The sequence below is a fragment of the Crotalus tigris genome, unplaced genomic scaffold, assembly GCF_016545835.1.
Source record: "Crotalus tigris isolate CLP2741 ecotype Arizona unplaced genomic scaffold, ASM1654583v1 scf7180000017614.5298720, whole genome shotgun sequence".
NCBI lineage: Eukaryota > Metazoa > Chordata > Lepidosauria > Squamata > Viperidae > Crotalus > Crotalus tigris.
Genome location: NW_024096513.1, coordinates 687,446 through 705,535, shown reverse-complemented (window position 1 = coordinate 705,535; position 18,090 = coordinate 687,446). Strand labels below are relative to the sequence as shown.

The window sequence follows — 18,090 nt, the reverse complement described above, 5'->3', positions numbered from 1 at the left end:
GTCTTTCTTGTAAAATGTACGAAACTATGCTGCAAGAAGTCTTTTGAGGAACATTTAGTGAGATTAAAGTATTTTTTAAAAGGTCTACATTATCTATTCATATTCAGTTTTGTGTGAAGTGGATAGAACATAAAGTGGTAGCTTGAAATAAGCTACTATTTTTATATTGTTATAGTACATTTGTATATTTTAATTCTGTACTAATTATTGAGTGTTTCAGAAAACCTGACATCTATCTACCTCAGTAAGAGAGAAAAATTCTTCTTGTTCATATAGAAATGTTACCACCTTACAAGAATTATATATATTTTTTCTAATGGAAGTATATAACCTATTTGCAGTGTAATAACCAAATTCTACCAGCATATCCTTGCTTTGGCTTTTGCTGTGAAGGAGATCAATGAGGACCTGCAAATCTTACCTAACCTCACTCTTGGGTTCCACATCTATGATAGTTACCACAATCCAAGGATGACCTACCGTACCACTCTGGACCTGCTTTTCAAATCCCAGGAATTTGTCCCTAACTACAAATGCGATAGCCGGAAAAACCTCATAGCCATCATAGGAGGATTAGGTTCGGATACATCATCTTATATGGCAGATAGTGTAAATGTCTACAAAATTCCACAGGTAGTTTGGGAAGGGGAAGTGAGAGAAACTTTGCCTTCTTTTCTAATGAAAGTTATATATTAGATGTTCACCATGCCTTTCTGCCAGACTTCAGTGAATTCCACTTTGCTACCCTTCTGTAATTTGATTCCACAATGCAGTGCACTGGCCCAAGCTAATGCAATGTTAAAAAATCAAAATCTTTTATCATAATCATAGACTGGAAAATTAAAATGGAAAACATAAGTTATGGGGGGTCCTTGGTGCTCTCTGAGCTTACTTGTTTTCTTGCAGATGATTCGTTAACTTTACTAGATAATATCATCAGTGCTTACAGAAACAACATTAAACTTATTTAAGGGGGCAACTATTGTGTTTTGACCATCACCTGACGATAGATGTGCTATGTCTTTATTGGGCTCTGATAATAATAGTTTAGTAGAAAACTGAATGTTTTTTTTTTCCAGAATTGTTGGATGATTACTGCTCTAGGGTCCTTTTGGGGATCTGTATATATAAAAGCAATAAAGGAGAACACACTTGACCTTTTCCGTTTCTGCAGAATCTCATGGGTGGTCTTTCACATTTCAGTATTTTATTCAATAAATCTACTTCTAAGGAACAAAGATCATGGAATAATATAGTTGGAATGGATCTTGAAGGTCTTCTAGTCTAATCCCCTGTTCACACAGGATACCCTATACCAGTGGTTCTCAACCTGTGGGTCGGGACCCCATTTGGGGTCGAATGACCATTTCACGGGGGTCGCCAAACAACGCAGTCAGCCATTTTTTCCCCTTTTCCTTAGCTGTGCTCCTCCCTTTGATTCTATTGGCTTTTGAAAGCCAATACAATAGACTCTCTTTCAAAAGCCAATAGGAATTGTCCAGGCTGTCTCTGCCCTGCTGAGCCCACCAAAAGTCCCATTCTGCAAATGGTGCTGCAACAGTTGAGTAGTCCTCGACTTACGACCGGTTGGGGGTCGCGGCATTAAAAAGGTTGAGAACCACTGCCCTATACCATTGCAGATAAATGATGTCCAGTGTCTTTTTGAAAGCCTTCAGTGATGAAGCACCCACATATTTTGAAGGCAAGCTCTATTAGCCATATTCTATTAGCCATATTCCAGGTGTTCATGAGGATGAACATTCTGGAACGCTATATCGGGATGGTAATTTTGCTTCATAATCCAGTCCACAGATGAGGAAATATTTCATGCTGAGACCATATTGCTTATACTGTTCATCTTCCATAATCTATGTCTAGTCAGAGAAATGTTCATGTTTCCCCCTTGATTCTCATGAATAATGGCTCTCCTTTTTTTAGTTTAGTTGACTTATGGCTCTTTTACCCAAGAAGAATTCTGGAGTACTAAGTTATCTTCCCTTTATTGCATGGTCCCAAATGAGGACCATCAATATACTGGAGTTATACAACTTCTTCTGCAGTTTGGATGGATATGGATTGGAGCCTTCACTCTTGATACGAACAAAGGAGAACATTTCTTTCAGAAACTGCAGTCACTGCTTTCCCAGAATGGCATTTGCTTAGCTTTCTCACAAAAAATTCCACAACTAGTAAACTTGGAAAACATGTCCAAATTACTTGAAAGATACCCAATGATTTGTAATAAGCTGATAGATCAGAAAGCAAATGCTTTCCTTGTCTATGGAAAATCATTCACAATTTTGTGGCTCAGAATGGTTGTGTTTCTATGTGATCTAGAGGATAAAGACAACATACCATTGAGAAAGGTTTGGATCCTGATGGACCCAATTGATTTCATACTGACAGCATTTCAAAGAGGTATGGATCTCCAGTTGTTCCACGGGGCCCTTTCTTTTACAGTGCACTCAAGAGAAGTTCAAGGCTTCAAAGAATTTCTTCAAGTCACCAAATCTTCAACCTATGAAAATGGATTTTTTCAAGATATTTGGGAGCAATTGTTTGACTGTTCATTTTCAAATAAAGATGTTTCCTTATCGGATGATATGAATTGTAGTGGAGAAGAGAAATTGGAGAATCTGCCTGCACCTGTGTTTGAGTTGCAGATGACTGGCCAAAGTTACAGTATCTACAATGCGGTCTATGCAGTGGCATATTCTTTACATGAGGCAGTGAGATCAAGATCCCAACAAAAAGAGATTCTAAGGTTTGAATTTCCAGACTTTCAGCCTTGGCAGGTAATATCTCAAAAGATGCTTTACCCATCTTTTACTTTAGTGAATAGTCATTCTTATCTACAATTGATTATGGCTGGTGTTCCCTAGACTATACTCACATATCAGTAGAAAGCTCGTGGTATAAGAGGTGATTCTAAGTTTCACAATACAAGGGGATGAAAATAATAATATAATAATAATAAAGTTGGAAGGGATCTTGGAGGTCATTGAATCCAAATCCCTGCTCAGGCAGGAAACTCTACACCATTTCAGACAAATGGCTGTCCAGTCTCTTCTTAAAAACTTCCAGTGTTGGAGCATTCACCGCTTCTGGAGGCAGGTTGTTCCACTGGTTGATTGTTCTAACTGTCAAGAAATTTACAAAAAAAGATCATCTAACTAAATTAAAACATTCCATTAATTATTAAAACCATCCCAATCTAAAAAAATCAACATTTTTTTCAATTCCAATACCTAATTTTCGTCAAAATATACCTATTAATCCAACAAGTATTCTTAATCAATTTAAAATATTCTTTCTAAAAATCACCCTCATGTATTTTTTCTTGCTTCTAACTCTAAAATCATAATCCTTAAAACAAACCATAAATTAAATGTGGATATTTCATTTTTCTTATTAGTATTTTGCAGTTTAGTCAACAGGGTTGTGAGACTGTGTATTTAGAGACTATGACAATTGTATTTTATCAGTAGACGTGCACTGTTTTCCTGAAGTGACGCTAGTTTTTAGATTTAAAGTAAACTACCAGGAAAATTTTTGAGCTTAGTGCTTGAAAGTACTTGTCATCATTGACTAATACAACAAAACTGATTTCCATACCTCATACATTCATTGTGGGTTGAGATTTTCTTCTTTATATTTCAAGTTAGGAAGACATTTTTTCATTTTCAGTTTTAATCCTTTTATCCCTAATCGATTGTTTTCTTTTGGACTCCCATTTTCTTATCCTTCTTGAAACAGGTCCACAAGTTTCTTCAAGGGATTTCTTTTAATAACTCAGCTGGAGAAAACGTCTTCTTTAAGGACAAAAGAGAAGGTCAAGGTGGTTTTGACATTGTCAACATGATCACTTTTCCGAACAGATCTTTTCAGAGAGTTAAAGTTGGAAAGTTAAAGTCCAATGCTCCAGAAGGAAAGGAATTCATCATTGAGAGGAGCACAATCGTTTGGCACCCTGGATTTAACCAGGTAGGTAGTCATGACTGTGTAAAAGCCTGCAGAAATTGCATCTTGATCCATTATGATCTGTTGATCTTTATGTGTTGAACCATACTGAAGATAGTCACTTTCCAAATCTGATTTCTGTTGTTGAAAGGAAAAATAATAGTATGTTCCATACAAATGTTTATTTACCAAATTGATAAACAGGAATTATGATTTAAAAACCAAGTTTACAAATTTATGTGTGGGTTACAATTCCATTTGAAATTACAAGAATTGTTTCATTTCCATAATATTGCCTTCATGCCAATTTATTGACTTGCTCTCCTCCTTTTCATGCAGGACCCTTTATACATCCTTGTAATTTCAACATTTTTTTAATGCGCAGTATAAATCTAGGTTAATAAAATTCGGAAGCCTTTGGGTAGTAAAAGATTATTTGCCTCCATAAAGGAAAAAAAAAATGGAAACTATTTTAAAGATCTTCCTTTTCAAAACCTTTTATATTTATCACGAGGTTCTTCCACTTTCTCGGTGTAATGACCATTGTTCCCCTGGATTTTGGAAGAAAGGAGATGAAGAAAAGAAATTCTGTTGCTATGACTGTGTTCGATGTCCCGAAGGGAAGATTTCAAATCAAATGGGTAGGTTAGACATTCTAGCAAGCTTTTGTTAGATATTCTTAAGTAAACTGTAGCAAATTACTTTAGGATGCATATAATTAGTAGTTTTATGAGAACTTCAAAGTGAATATTCATTTCTTTACATATGGATCACAATTCATCTCCCTTTGAGATTCCTGCAGGTCATGTTTCCTATACAGATACAAACTATATATGTATTGAACCACAGAGTTTATATGATGACATGATCTATATCTATTAATTTATTTAATTAAATTTATATTTTTGTTGCATTTTCAATTTTATTTGCATTAGTTGTTCTTCTGTCTCAGACTCAGTAAACAAAATATTTTTTTTTCTATTAACTTAGGATGAGCATTTAATATCATGGTTTCTCCTTTCTTCTTACCAGAAAACCCACATGAACACATCATTGGAATTTATGCCGATTGTCTATATTGTAGTAAATTTGAAAATGTTAGAAGATTTGAAAATGTTAGAAAGACTGCATTTCAAAGAATAATTGCCCTTCCCATTGTTCTTTATTTCATGCCAATCTTAAATGATACAATTGAAATAAAGCTGTGTTTACATAGAAATAAAATTCAAAAATAGGGAATGCATAGATGACAAATTCCTTGACTTTTTTTTTCAGATATGGATGACTGTTTTGAATGTTCAGAAGATCAGTATCCAAATAAGGAGAAGAAAGAATGCATTGTGAAACCGGTGGTCTTTCTAACTATTGAAGAAAGCCTAGGCATTGGTTTAGCTTCAACTGCTCTTTCTTTCTTCTTCCTCACAATGTGGATACTTAAGACTTTTATTAAACACAGAGATACTGCCATTGTCAAAGCCAACAACCGGTCCCTCACGTACACCCTGCTTTTCTCTCTTCTGCTCTGTTTTCTCTCCTCTTTGTTCTTTCTCAGCCATCCTGGCCAAGTGACCTGCCTCCTCCGACAATCAGCTTTTGGAATCACCTTCTCAATGGCCATTTCTAGTGTACTGGCCAAAACCATCACAGTGGTTGTGGCTTTCATGGCCACTAAACCAGGATCTCAGATGAGAAGATGGATGGGGAAAAGATTGGCCTTTTCTACTGTCTTTTCCTGTTCTCTCTTTCAAATATGTATTTGTATGCTTTGGTTGTCAATATCACCCCCATTTCCTGAGTTAGACATGCACTCAGAGTCCCAAGAAATAATTTTACAATGCAATGAGGGGTCAGCTTTCTTCTTTTATTGTGTGTTGGGCTACATGGGTGTCTTGGCCATTGCCAGCTTTATTGTGGCTTTTCTTGCCCGTAAATTACCTGACAGCTTTAATGAAGCTAAGTTCATCACCTTCAGCATGTTGGCCTTTTGCAGTGTGTGGATCTCCTTCTTTCCAGCCTATCTGAGTACAAAAGGAAAAGCCATGGTAGCTGTGGAGGTCTTCTCCATCTTGTCCTCCAGCGCTGCATTACTAGGATGCATATTTTTGCCAAAATGCTACATCATTGTTTTCAGGCCTCAGCTAAATCTCAGGGAGCAACTCACAAAGAGAAATTAGTACATCATGTGGTTTTTCTGGCTGAGAGAAATTTCTGAAAAAAGGAATAAATAGAGTACTCTCTATAGGAAACATATATAAATTTATAATAATACTGTAGTTTTAAGAATATATATTTAACACAGTATCATAACATATCAGTTTTGGATTTTTTAGGGTTCTTTCAAATATAAAATTTATTGAATTTGTGAATCCTATATACTCCATTTTTTTAAAAAGGCTTTCTTGCTGGGTCATAACCATTCACTCTCTATCCATAAATCTATTTCCACTCAGTCAGTTATCAGATATTAATAATATGAGAAATTTAATAAAATGAAATGAAATGTATCCTTGCTTCTTGGTCCCTTTCAACTCTGTTATTCTATTCTACCCTATAACCTTTAAATGTGAGATAAACAAAACCATTTTAAACAAAACCTCTCATCCAAGAAGGTTCATTGGTTTTGGCAGGATGGAGGGGGCTAAGGGGGTGGTAGTTTTAAAAGGATGGGGGGACGGTTGGAAGGATCAGATTTATTTGTAGTCATCTGGTCTTAGCATTCTCCCTGAGAGCTCTTGGGGCCACCTGTATGAGAGTGCAAATGGGGGATGGAATCTTCTCGGAAATTCTGAAAGCAACTCACTAGAAAGCGAAATTCAGTGGTGACTTCGTATTCATTAGGAGAATCTAGATAAAAGCCATCTTCCTTCCTTCCTCCCTCCCTCCCTCCCTCCCTCCCTCCTCCCTCCCTCCCTTGTTCTTTCCTTCCTTCCTTCCTTCCTTCCTTCCTTCCTTCCTTCCTTCTTTCCTTCCTTCCTTCCTTCCTCCCTACGTCTTTCCCTCCCTCCCTCCCTTCCTTCTTCTGTGACAGCTGATATCCTACTACATTTTCCACTGTCCTAATTCCTGTAGGAAAATACTGAATACTCACTATCTTAAATTAAAAAGTGCTTAAAAGGTGACCTTTTGAGTCCACAAAGATACCATGTGAGAAGAGTAGGAGTCACAGAACATGGCTTCCTTCCTCTTTTTTCCTTCCCTTATATGTAATGTAGGGAAGCAGATGAAAGCATACTCTTCTTGACTTTTTGCCCTGTTGCATATGATACATGACTGGCTTCTTCAAACATTCCAGAATTAAATACATCTCTGTGAATCCATACCTTCAATGTACTAGTGACTTCCTTATTTTTTTTCACAGCAGAAGAAAAATGCCCTCTGTTGTAATATACAAAATTAAACTGAGTGACAAAGATTTCAAAGAAAAGATTTACAAATATCTCAGGAAGTACTACTAATGGTCTCTGTAACTGTTCTTCAGTGCTGTAACCAGTTTATCCTCTTAATGGTTATTAAAGCCCACCAAAATGTTCCCTCTACCACTCTCTCCATAAAGTGTTTCACTTCTATTTGATAAAGTTCTCCCACCTTACATATATAGTTGAAATGAAAAGCAATTGAAAATTTGAATTCGGGGACTGCTAGGAAAAAGAGAATGTGGGAGAAATAGTAGGCAAACAAAATTAAACTCCAGCCAAATTGAACCAAAAAGGAATGAATGGATGCAGCAAAGGTTACAATTGTGCAAGAGGACTTCTGTTATTTATTTATATTAATATCATTCTTTAGTCTTATTTTGTACTTGTACTTTGCTGCCCCCAAGAAGAAAACTTTTCCATATGTAATCATCTATCTGTTTGCATTTCTCATACAGTAAAACAGAACCTTGGTTTATACCATTAAGCTGATGAGCTGAAGAGGGAAATTAGAAACAGATGCTAAGCTACATTGCTTTTTTTCTCCTTTATCCACTCCATCAAATAAATATCTACCTTGAATTCATAAGTGGTATATTTCAACCTTGTGAGACTTTTAATTTTTATCAGAGGGAACAGAAATGCCCAGTCAGAATCAATTTCCTGTTTTTGCTCAGAAGTACAAGCCAAATCTGTTAATGTTAAGTCTCCATCACAATAATATTTGGGAGTGTCACCAGGTGATAAGTAGTTCAGTTCTATTCTGATTTTATTTTATTGTATGAAGTAGCTTTTAGAAATCAAGGCTCAGTAGACATTTTATATCCATTAGAAGAATACAGATAAAGTCCATCTTTCTTTCTTTCTTTCTTTCTTTCTTTCTTTCTTTCTTTCTTTCTTTCTTTCTTTCTTTCTTTCTTTCTTTCTTTCTTTCTTTCTTTCTTCTTTCTTTCTTTCTTTCTTTTTTCTTTCTTTCATTCTTTCTATCTTTCTCTCCTCCTTCCTTCCTTCCACAATATACCCCTAATCCCTATAGGAAAAGTTAGATTTTCATAGCCTTCTGTTGGACTGATCCACATCTCTAGGCAAATTCCTCAATCACTGTAAAGTGCTTAGGCAAGTTACAATTTGATTCCACAATCATAGCTTTTGAAAAGAATAGGGGTCAGAGAAAAAGTTTCCAATCTTTTCTGGGAGTTTCTCCCAAATTTCATTGACACTTAGCTATTCAGAAAATACACCTTATGTAGGGAACCAGGTGGGAAGTTACTATTCCTGAAATTTTGCTCTCTTGACCAGGATACATGATTAGTTTCCTCAAACATGCTAGAAATAACTACAAATCTACGTATACTTGGCTTGATTCTACCACTGACATCCTATTTTTTGGTCACAGCAGTGCAGTAATTGATCATGTTCTAATATGCAAAATTAAATCGATGGACAAGGATTTCAAAGAAGATCTTAGAAAGATGAACTGAATGCTTTAGAGATTGCCTAGTACAGGGGTAGTCAACCTTGGCTCTTTTATGACACCTGGACTTCAACTCCCAGAAGCTGGCTCAGGAATTATGGGAGTTGAAGTCCACGAGTCATAAAAGAGCCAAGGTTGCCTACCCCTGGCCTAGTACATTGGATAATGCCTGTCTCAGGCCCATATAATTCCTGATCATATCAAATATATGCATTGTTTTCTGCAATTGAAAAGTGTAGAAGCTCCAGCTTTATAAGGCAACATATCTAACTCTTCTTTCCCTAGTTTCGTCTGGAAATTATAAACCACTTGAGAGACATATGATTGAAATGAGGGAATGATATAACATTTATACATCTGCATTTTCATCTTAGGGGAAAAATGAAGTGGTTGAAGAGTTTGAGTCACTCTAAATGAAACATACTATTTAAAATATTTGTGATTGTTGATCATTTGGTTTTTTCAACCCTTGCAGAGTTTTTTGGGGACAAATCTTTCTAAGTTATCCTCAAAATAAGGTAAATAAGTTATTCTGAATGGTGTAGGTGGTTGGAGATTTTCTCAGAAAAAGAGCTGACATCTGGAGAAATAGAATTGGACAATTAGTGTGACCTAATATTATGTACAAAGGAAAATATTATTTACAAATCCAGGCTGCATGTATGTACAGAATAATATAAAAATACAAAATACAAAATCAAATCTTAACCTACTAATTGTCCAATTCTATTTCTCCAGATGTTTTCAAAGCAGGTTTCGTCTCTGTCATGTATTATGTTATCTAAAAGAAAGATATTGATCAGCTATATCAAGGAAATTGCCAGGTTGCCTATAGTTCAGTGGTAATTATGTCTCTTATGAATTACTGAAATCCCTCCAGTAGGAAGGAAGAAACAATCCACGTAAAAAGTTCGAGAGTCACAGGGTGGCAGGAAGAGGTACTGCTGATTGTCTGAGCTTCACTTCCACAAATTTGCTTCCTTCTGTCTTCTCTGTCAGAAGTTCACTTTGAATGATAGACCCAGACATTTTCTCCATTTGCAGAGAGTCATGAAGTTACTCCTTCTGGTATTCCTGTTGAACAAAATAGTTACTCTGAGCTGCCCTGCAAGTCATGCTTTCCTTGGTCCACATGACTGGTACCAGCCTGGAGACCTCATCATTGGTGGGATGGTGTCTCAAATTATTTACTTCTTTTCTGAAATTAAATTTAAGGAGCATCCGTCTTTAAAAGGTTATGGTTTACCACTGTAAGGGTTCTTTTTTCTTCCCATGTAGTTTCTAATCTGAATCAGATCCTCCAAAACGTAGATACATAAAAGCTGTTTGAACATAAATGCCACTGTTTGTATGTTATCTAAGTTATTTTGCCTTTGAAATCTATTTGGAGGTTGGAGAAGAAATAATTTGCTTTATATTATGTTAAAGTCTTTCTTGTAAAATGTACGAAACTATGCTGCAAGAAGTCTTTTGAGGAACATTTAGTGAGATTAAAGTATTTTTTAAAAGGTCTACATTATCTATTCATATTCAGTTTTGTGTGAAGTGGATAGAACATAAAGTGGTAGCTTGAAATAAGCTACTATTTTTATATTGTTATAGTACATTTGTATATTTTAATTCTGTACTAATTATTGAGTGTTTCAGAAAACCTGACATCTATCTACCTCAGTAAGAGAGAAAAATTCTTCTTGTTCATATAGAAATGTTACCACCTTACAAGAATTATATATATTTTTTCTAATGGAAGTATATAACCTATTTGCAGTGTAATAACCAAATTCTACCAGCACATCCTTGCTTTGGCTTTTGCTGTGAAGGAGATCAATGAGGACCTGCAAATCTTACCTAACCTCACTCTTGGGTTCCACATCTATGATAGTTACCACAATCCAAGGATGACCTACCGTACCACTCTGGACCTGCTTTTCAAATCCCAGGAATTTGTCCCTAACTACAAATGTGATAGCCGGAAGCATCTCATAGCCATCATAGGAGGATTAGGTTCGGATACATCATCTTATATGGCAGATAGTGTAAATGTCTACAAAATTCCACAGGTAGTTTGGGAAAGGGAAGTGAGAGAAACTTTGCCTTCTTTTCTAATGAAAGTTATATATTAGATGTTCACCATGCCTTTCTGCCAGACTTCAGTGAATTCCACTTTGCTACCCTTCTGTAATTTGATTCCACAATGCAGTGCACTGGCCCAAGCTAATGCAATGTTAAAAAATCAAAATCTTTTATCATAATCATAGACTGGAAAATTAAAATGGAAAACATAAGTTATGGGGGGTCCTTGGTGCTCTCTGAGCTTACTTGTTTTCTTGCAGATGATTCATTACCTTAATGTGATAATATCATCAGTGCTTACAGAAACAACATTAAACTTATTTAAGGGGGCAACTATTGTGTTTTGACCATCACCTGGCGATAGATGTGCTATGTCTTTATTGGGCTCTGATAATAATAGTTTAGTAGAAAACTGAATGTTTTTTTTTCCAGAATTGTTGGATGATTACTGCTCTAGGGTCCTTTTGGGGATCTGTATATATAAAAGCAATAAAGGAGAACACACTTGACCTTTTCCGTTTCTGCAGTATCTCATGGGTAGTCTTTCACATTTCAGTATTTTATTCAATAAATCTACTTCTAAGGAACATAGATCATGGAATAATATAGTTGGAATGGATCTTGAAGGTCTTCTAGTCTAACCCCCTGTTCGCACAGGATACCCTATACCAGTGGTTCTCAACCTGTGGGTCGGGACCCCATTTGGGGTCGAATGACCATTTCACGGGGGTCGCCAAACAACGCAGTCAGCCATTTTTCCCCCTTTTCCTTAGCTGTGCTCCTCCCTTTGATTCTATTGGCTTTTGAAAGCCAATACAATAGACTCTCTTTCAAAAGCCAATAGGAATTGTCCAGGCTGTCTCTGCCCTGCTGAGCCCACCAAAAGTCCCATTCTGCAAATGGTGCTGCAACAGTTGAGTAGTCCTCGACTTACGACCGGTTGGGGGTCGCGGCATTAAAAAGGTTGAGAACCACTGCCCTATACCATTGCAGATAAATGATGTCCAGTGTCTTTTTGAAAGCCTTCAGTGATGAAGCACCCACATATTTTGAAGGCAAGCTCTATTAGCCATATTCTATTAGCCATATTCCAGGTGTTCATGAGGATGAACATTCTGGAACGCTATATCGGGATGGTAATTTTGCTTCATAATCCAGTCCACAGATGAGGAAATATTTCATGCTGAGACCATATTGCTTATACTGTTCATCTTCCATAATCTATGTCTAGTCAGAGAAATGTTCATGTTTCCCCCTTGATTCTCATGAATAATGGCTCTCCTTTTTTTAGTTTAGTTGACTTATGGCTCTTTTACCCAAGAAGAATTCTGGAGTACTAAGTTATCTTCACTTTATTGCATGGTCCCAAATGAGGACCATCAATATACTGGAGTTATACAACTTCTTCTCCAGTTTGGATGGATATGGATTGGAGCCTTCACTCTTGATACGAACAAAGGAGAACGTTTCTTTCAGAAACTGCAGTCATTGCTTTCCCAGAATGGCATTTGCTTAGCTTTCTCTCAAAAAATTCCACAACTAGTAAACTTGGAAAACGTGTCCAAATTACTTGAAAGATACCCAATGATTTGTAATAAGCTGATAGATCAGAAAGCAAATGCTTTCCTTGTCTATGGAAAATCATTCACAATTTTGTGGCTCAGAATTGTTGTGTTTCTATGTGATCTAGAGGATAAAGACAGCACACCATTGAGAAAGGTTTGGATCCTGATGGACCCAATTGATTTCATACTGACGACATTTCAAAGAGGTATGGATCTCCAGTTGTTCCACGGGGCCCTTTCTTTTACAGTGCACTCAAGAGAAGTTCAAGGCTTCAAAGAATTTCTTCAAGTCACCAAATCTTCAACCTATGAAAATGGATTTTTTCAAGATATTTGGGAGCAATTGTTTGACTGTTCATTTTCAAATAAAGATGTTTCCTTATCGGATGATATGAATTGTAGTGGAGAAGAGAAATTGGAGAATCTGCCTGCACCTGTGTTTGAGTTGCAGATGATTGGCCAAAGTTACAGTATCTACAATGCGGTCTATGCAGTGGCATATTCTTTACATGAGGCAGTGAGATCAAGATCCCAACAAAAAGAGATTCTAAGGTTTGAATTTCCAGACTTTCAGCCTTGGCAGGTAATATCTCAAAAGATGCTTTACCCATCTTTTACTTTAGTGAATAGTCATTCTTATCTACAATTGATTATGGCTGGTGTTCCCTAGACTATACTCACATATCAGTAGAAAGCTCGTGGTATAAGAGGTGATTCTAAGTTTCACAATACAAGGGGATGAAAATAATAATATAATAATAATAAAGTTGGAAGGGATCTTGGAGGTCATTGAATCCAAATCCCTGCTCAGGCAGGAAACTCTACACCATTTCAGACAAATGGCTGTCCAGTCTCTTCTTAAAAACTTCCAGTGTTGGAGCATTCACCGCTTCTGGAGGCAGGTTGTTCCACTGGTTGATTGTTCTAACTGTCAAGAAATTTACAAAAAAAGATCATCTAACTAAATTAAAACATTCCATTAATTATTAAAACCATCCCAATCTAAAAAAATCAACATTTTTTTCAATTCCAATACCTAATTTTCGTCAAAATATACCTATTAATCCAACAAGTATTCTTAATCAATTTAAAATATTCTTTCTAAAAATCACCCTCATGTATTTTTTCTTGCTTCTAACTCTAAAATCATAATCCTTAAAACAAACCATAAATTAAATGTGGATATTTCATTTTTCTTATTAGTATTTTGCAGTTTAGTCAACAGGGTTGTGAGACTGTGTATTTAGAGACTATGACAATTGTATTTTATCAGTAGACGTGCACTGTTTTCCTGAAGTGATGCTAGTTTTTAGATTTAAAGTAAACTACCAGGAAAATTTTTGAGCTTAGTGCTTGAAAGTACTTGTCATCATTGACTAATACAACAAAACTGATTTCCATACCTCATACATTCATTGTGGGTTGAGATTTTCTTCTTTATATTTCAAGTTAGGAAGACATTTTTTCATTTTCAGTTTTAATCCTTTTATCCCTAATCCATTGTTTTCTTTTGGACTCCCATTTTCTTATCCTTCTTGAAACAGGTCCACAAGTTTCTTCAAGGGATTTCTTTTAATAACTCAGCTGGAGAAAACGTCTTCTTTAAGGACAAAAGAGAAGGTCAAGGTGGTTTTGACATTGTCAACATGATCACTTTTCCGAACAGATCTTTTCAGAGAGTTAAAGTTGGAAAGTTAAAGTCCAATGCTCCAGAAGGAAAGGAATTCATCATTGAGAGGAGCACAATCGTTTGGCACCCTGGATTTAACCAGGTAGGTAGTCATGACTGTGTAAAAGCCTGCACAAATTGCATCTTGATCCATTATGATCTGTTGATCTTTATGTGTTGAACCATACTGAAGATAGTCACTTTCCAAATCTGATTTCTGTTGTTGAAAGGAAAAATAATAGTATGTTCCATACAAATGTTTATTTATCAAATTGATAAACAGGAATTATGATTTAAAAACCAAGTTTACAAATTTATGTGTGGGTTACAATTCCATTTGAAATTACAAGAATTGTTTCATTTCCATAATATTGCCTTCATGCCAATTTATTTACTTGCTCTCCTCCTTTTCAAGCAGGACCCTTTATACATCCTTGTAATTTCAACATTTTTTTAATGCGCAGTATAAATCTAGGTTAATAAAATTTGGAAGCATTTGGGTAGTAAAAGATTATTTGCCTCCATAAAGGAAAAAAAATGGAAACTATTTTAAAGATCTTCCTTTTCAAAACCTTTTATATTTATCACGAGGTTCTTCCACTTTCTCGGTGTAATGACCATTGTTCCCCTGGATTTTGGAAGAAAGGAGATGAAGAAAAGAAATTCTGTTGCTATGACTGTGTTCGATGTCCCGGAGGGAAGATTTCAAATCAAATGGGTAGGTTAGACATTCTAGCAAGCTTTCATTAGATATGAAGTAAGTAAACTGTAGCACATTACTTTAGGATGCATATAATTAATAGTTTTATGAGAACTTCAAGGTGAATATTCATTTCTTTACATGTGGATCACAATCCATCTGCCTTTGAGATTCCTGAAGGTCATGTTTCCTATACAGATACAAACTATATATGTATTGAACCACAGAGTTTATATGATGACATGATCTATATCTATTAATTTATTTAATTAAATTTATATTTTTGTTGCATTTTCAACTTTATTTGCGTTAGTTGTTCTTCTCTCTCAGACTCAGTAAACAAAATATTTTTTTTTCTATTAACTTAGGATAAGCATTTAATATCATGGTTTCTCCTTTCTTCTTACCAGAAAACCCACATGAACACATTATTGGAATTTATGCAGATTGTCTATATTGTAGTAAATTTGAAAATGTTAGAAGATTTGAAAATGTTAGAAAGACTGCATTTCAAAGAATAATTGCCCTTCCCATTGTTCTTTATTTCATGCCAGTCTTAAATGATACAATTGAAGTAAAGCTTTATTTACATAGAAATAAAATTCAAAAATAGGGAATGCATAGATGACAAATTCCTTGACTTTTTTTTCCAGATATGGATGACTGTTTTGAATGTTCAGAACATCAGTATCCAAATACGGAGAAGAAAGAATGCATTGTGAAACCGGTGGTCTTTCTAACTATTGAAGAAAGCCTAGGCATTGGTTTAGCCTCAACTGCTCTTTCTTTCTTCTTCCTCACAATGTGGGTACTTAAGACTTTTATTAAACACAGAGATACTGCCATTGTCAAAGCCAACAACCGGTCCCTCACGTACACCCTGCTTGTCTCTCTTCTGCTCTGTTTTCTCTCCTCTTTGTTCTTTCTCAGCCATCCTGGCCGAGTGACCTGCCTCCTCCGACAATCAGCTTTTGGAATCACCTTCTCAGTGGCCATTTCTAGTGTACTGGCCAAAACCATCACAGTGGTTGTGGCTTTCATGGCCACTAAACCAGGATCTCAGATGAGAAGATGGGTGGGGAAAAGATTGGCCTTTTCTACTGTCTTTTCCTGTTCTCTCTTTCAAGTATGTATTTGTATGCTTTGGTTGTCAATATCACCCCCATTTCCTGAGTTAGACATGCACTCAGAGTCCCAAGAAATAATTTTACAATGCAATGAGGGGTCAGCTTTCTTCTTTTATTGTGTGTTGGGCTACATGGGTGTCTTGGCCATTGCCAGCTTTATTGTGGCTTTTCTTGCCCGTAAATTACCTGACAGCTTTAATGAAGCTAAGTTCATCACCTTCAGCATGTTGGCCTTTTGCAGTGTGTGGATCTCCTTCTTTCCAGCCTATCTGAGTACAAAAGGAAAAGCCATGGTAGCTGTGGAGGTCTTCTCCATCTTGTCCTCCAGCGCTGCATTACTAGGATGCATATTTTTGCCAAAATGCTACATCATTGTTTTCAGGCCTCAGCTAAACCACAGGGAGCAACTCAAAAATAGGACTTAGTATTTCATACAGTCTTTCTTGCTATAAGAAATTGCTGACAAAGATTAGAAAGCGTATTTGCTGTACATGAAACATATAGAAGCAATTATTTCTGTGAAAGGAGGATTTTTGTAAAATTGTTATGATTATTGAGATTTATTAACGTTACCCATTCAAAAAGAAGTGTTCATGCTGCTGTATTTTCAAACATTTTCAAAGATTGTTTTACTTAACCCCTCTCAACTTTTCAACACATTACCTCAAGAAGACTTTCAGAATCTAGATTTCTTTGGTACTGTTAGGAGAGTTCAGATATTGACTTAAAGAATATTCAAAGTCTGCAAACTCTTTCATGGTTTTTATACTTTCTATTCATAAATCACTGTATAAATATAGTAAAAAGCTGATTAACATTTAATGAACATGTATTTAGTACAGTTTCATGGAATAACAGTTTTGGATTGTTTAGGGTTCTTTGAAATGTAAAATTTAAAAAGTTTCTGAATCCTGTACATTTAGTTGAACTTGTGGGCCACAAGCAGTTATTCTCTATCCATTGTTCTATTTTCACTGTGACCTACTATCAGATTTTAAAAATATTGGAAATTTAGTGAAATGACATGATATGAAATGTATTCTTTCTGTCTCATCCTTTATTTAAAGCATATACTTAAAAATGATGATATAAAATTTAATTTTGTTTGGTATGCATTGTACCTATGTAATTTTTCCATGAAATTGTGGAAAACCAAATTTTGGCTATATGGTGGTATAGTATTCTATTTGATGCTGTTCAGAAGAGGAACCCTGAAAGCTGGAGTTTAGTCTGAAGCAACAGCTCACCCCCTTCACTTCCATGGGCTCTGGCTCAGTCGCCTTCACCAAAATATAGAGGTCCCATACAGCTGCCATTGTCCCACAGGCCCTGGAACCACCAAAGAAGGGTGAGACTGGAAGCAGGAAAAGTGAAGGTGGAAGATATGTTGATCAGCTGTGCAGAGTGCCACCCAAGGGAGTGGCTGTGCCCATCAGACTGTCGAGGTAACTTGAGAAAATATTTTTTGGCTGTCCTCGGGAGATGGGCTTTGATGTTATCCCACCTCACGGTTGCAGGAAAATAGGAAAAAGTACCTTTGTAGTTTAGGTGAACCTGATAATTGTTAATGTTCTCAATTCACACAATATATTGAACTGTAAACTGAGCAAATAGAATTTCCAGCAGGAGGTTAAGATACACATTTATACATTCAGACAGCAAAGCTGTTATTTTTGCAGTTTGTTAGCCCTACACATAGCTTAATAGGTGTAGGTATTTAATTAACTTAATTAAGTGCATTACATCAACATAGTCACCATTTGCAATCAGGTGAGATCCACTCCATCTCGTGTCTATGGTAGCAACCAGAGAACCAGTTGTCAAATTATTTGAATCTCACCATTGCCCTCATACTACACCTGAGCTACAGATATTCGCCACATAATACTTTATTTGTGGAGTCCTTGGTGCTCTCTGAGCTTGATTGTTTCCTTGCAGATGTTTCATTACCCAATTAGGTAACATCATCAGTACTTAACTGTGCTTTTTTTTACTGTGCTTAACAGAGAAATTGTGGACACTGCTGGGAAAGAGACTATTATGTCACACCAATGCAAGGCCAGCTCCATACCTGAAATCATTTATACAATATTATGTTATGCTTCTAGA

General features: G+C 36.1%; 2 protein-coding genes across 2 annotated transcripts; both read left to right on the top strand.

Moving 5' to 3' along the window:
* The first annotated feature begins 471 nt into the window (after window positions 1-471).
* On the top strand, window positions 472-6,134 carry LOC120300599 (vomeronasal type-2 receptor 26-like). The gene is made up of 5 exons (XM_039326826.1): window positions 472-633; window positions 1,944-2,795; window positions 3,757-3,984; window positions 4,475-4,601; window positions 5,236-6,134. The coding sequence occupies exons 1-5, from the start codon at window positions 472-474 to the stop codon at window positions 6,132-6,134; spliced, it is 2,268 nt and encodes a 755-aa protein (XP_039182760.1).
* A 4,611-nt stretch (window positions 6,135-10,745) lies between these two features.
* On the top strand, window positions 10,746-16,406 carry LOC120300592 (vomeronasal type-2 receptor 26-like). Its single transcript, XM_039326813.1, has 5 exons — window positions 10,746-10,907; window positions 12,217-13,068; window positions 14,030-14,257; window positions 14,746-14,872; window positions 15,508-16,406. Exons 1-5 carry the CDS (start codon window positions 10,746-10,748, stop codon window positions 16,404-16,406), a joined length of 2,268 nt encoding a protein of 755 aa, XP_039182747.1.
* Window positions 16,407-18,090: the final 1,684 nt, after the last annotated feature.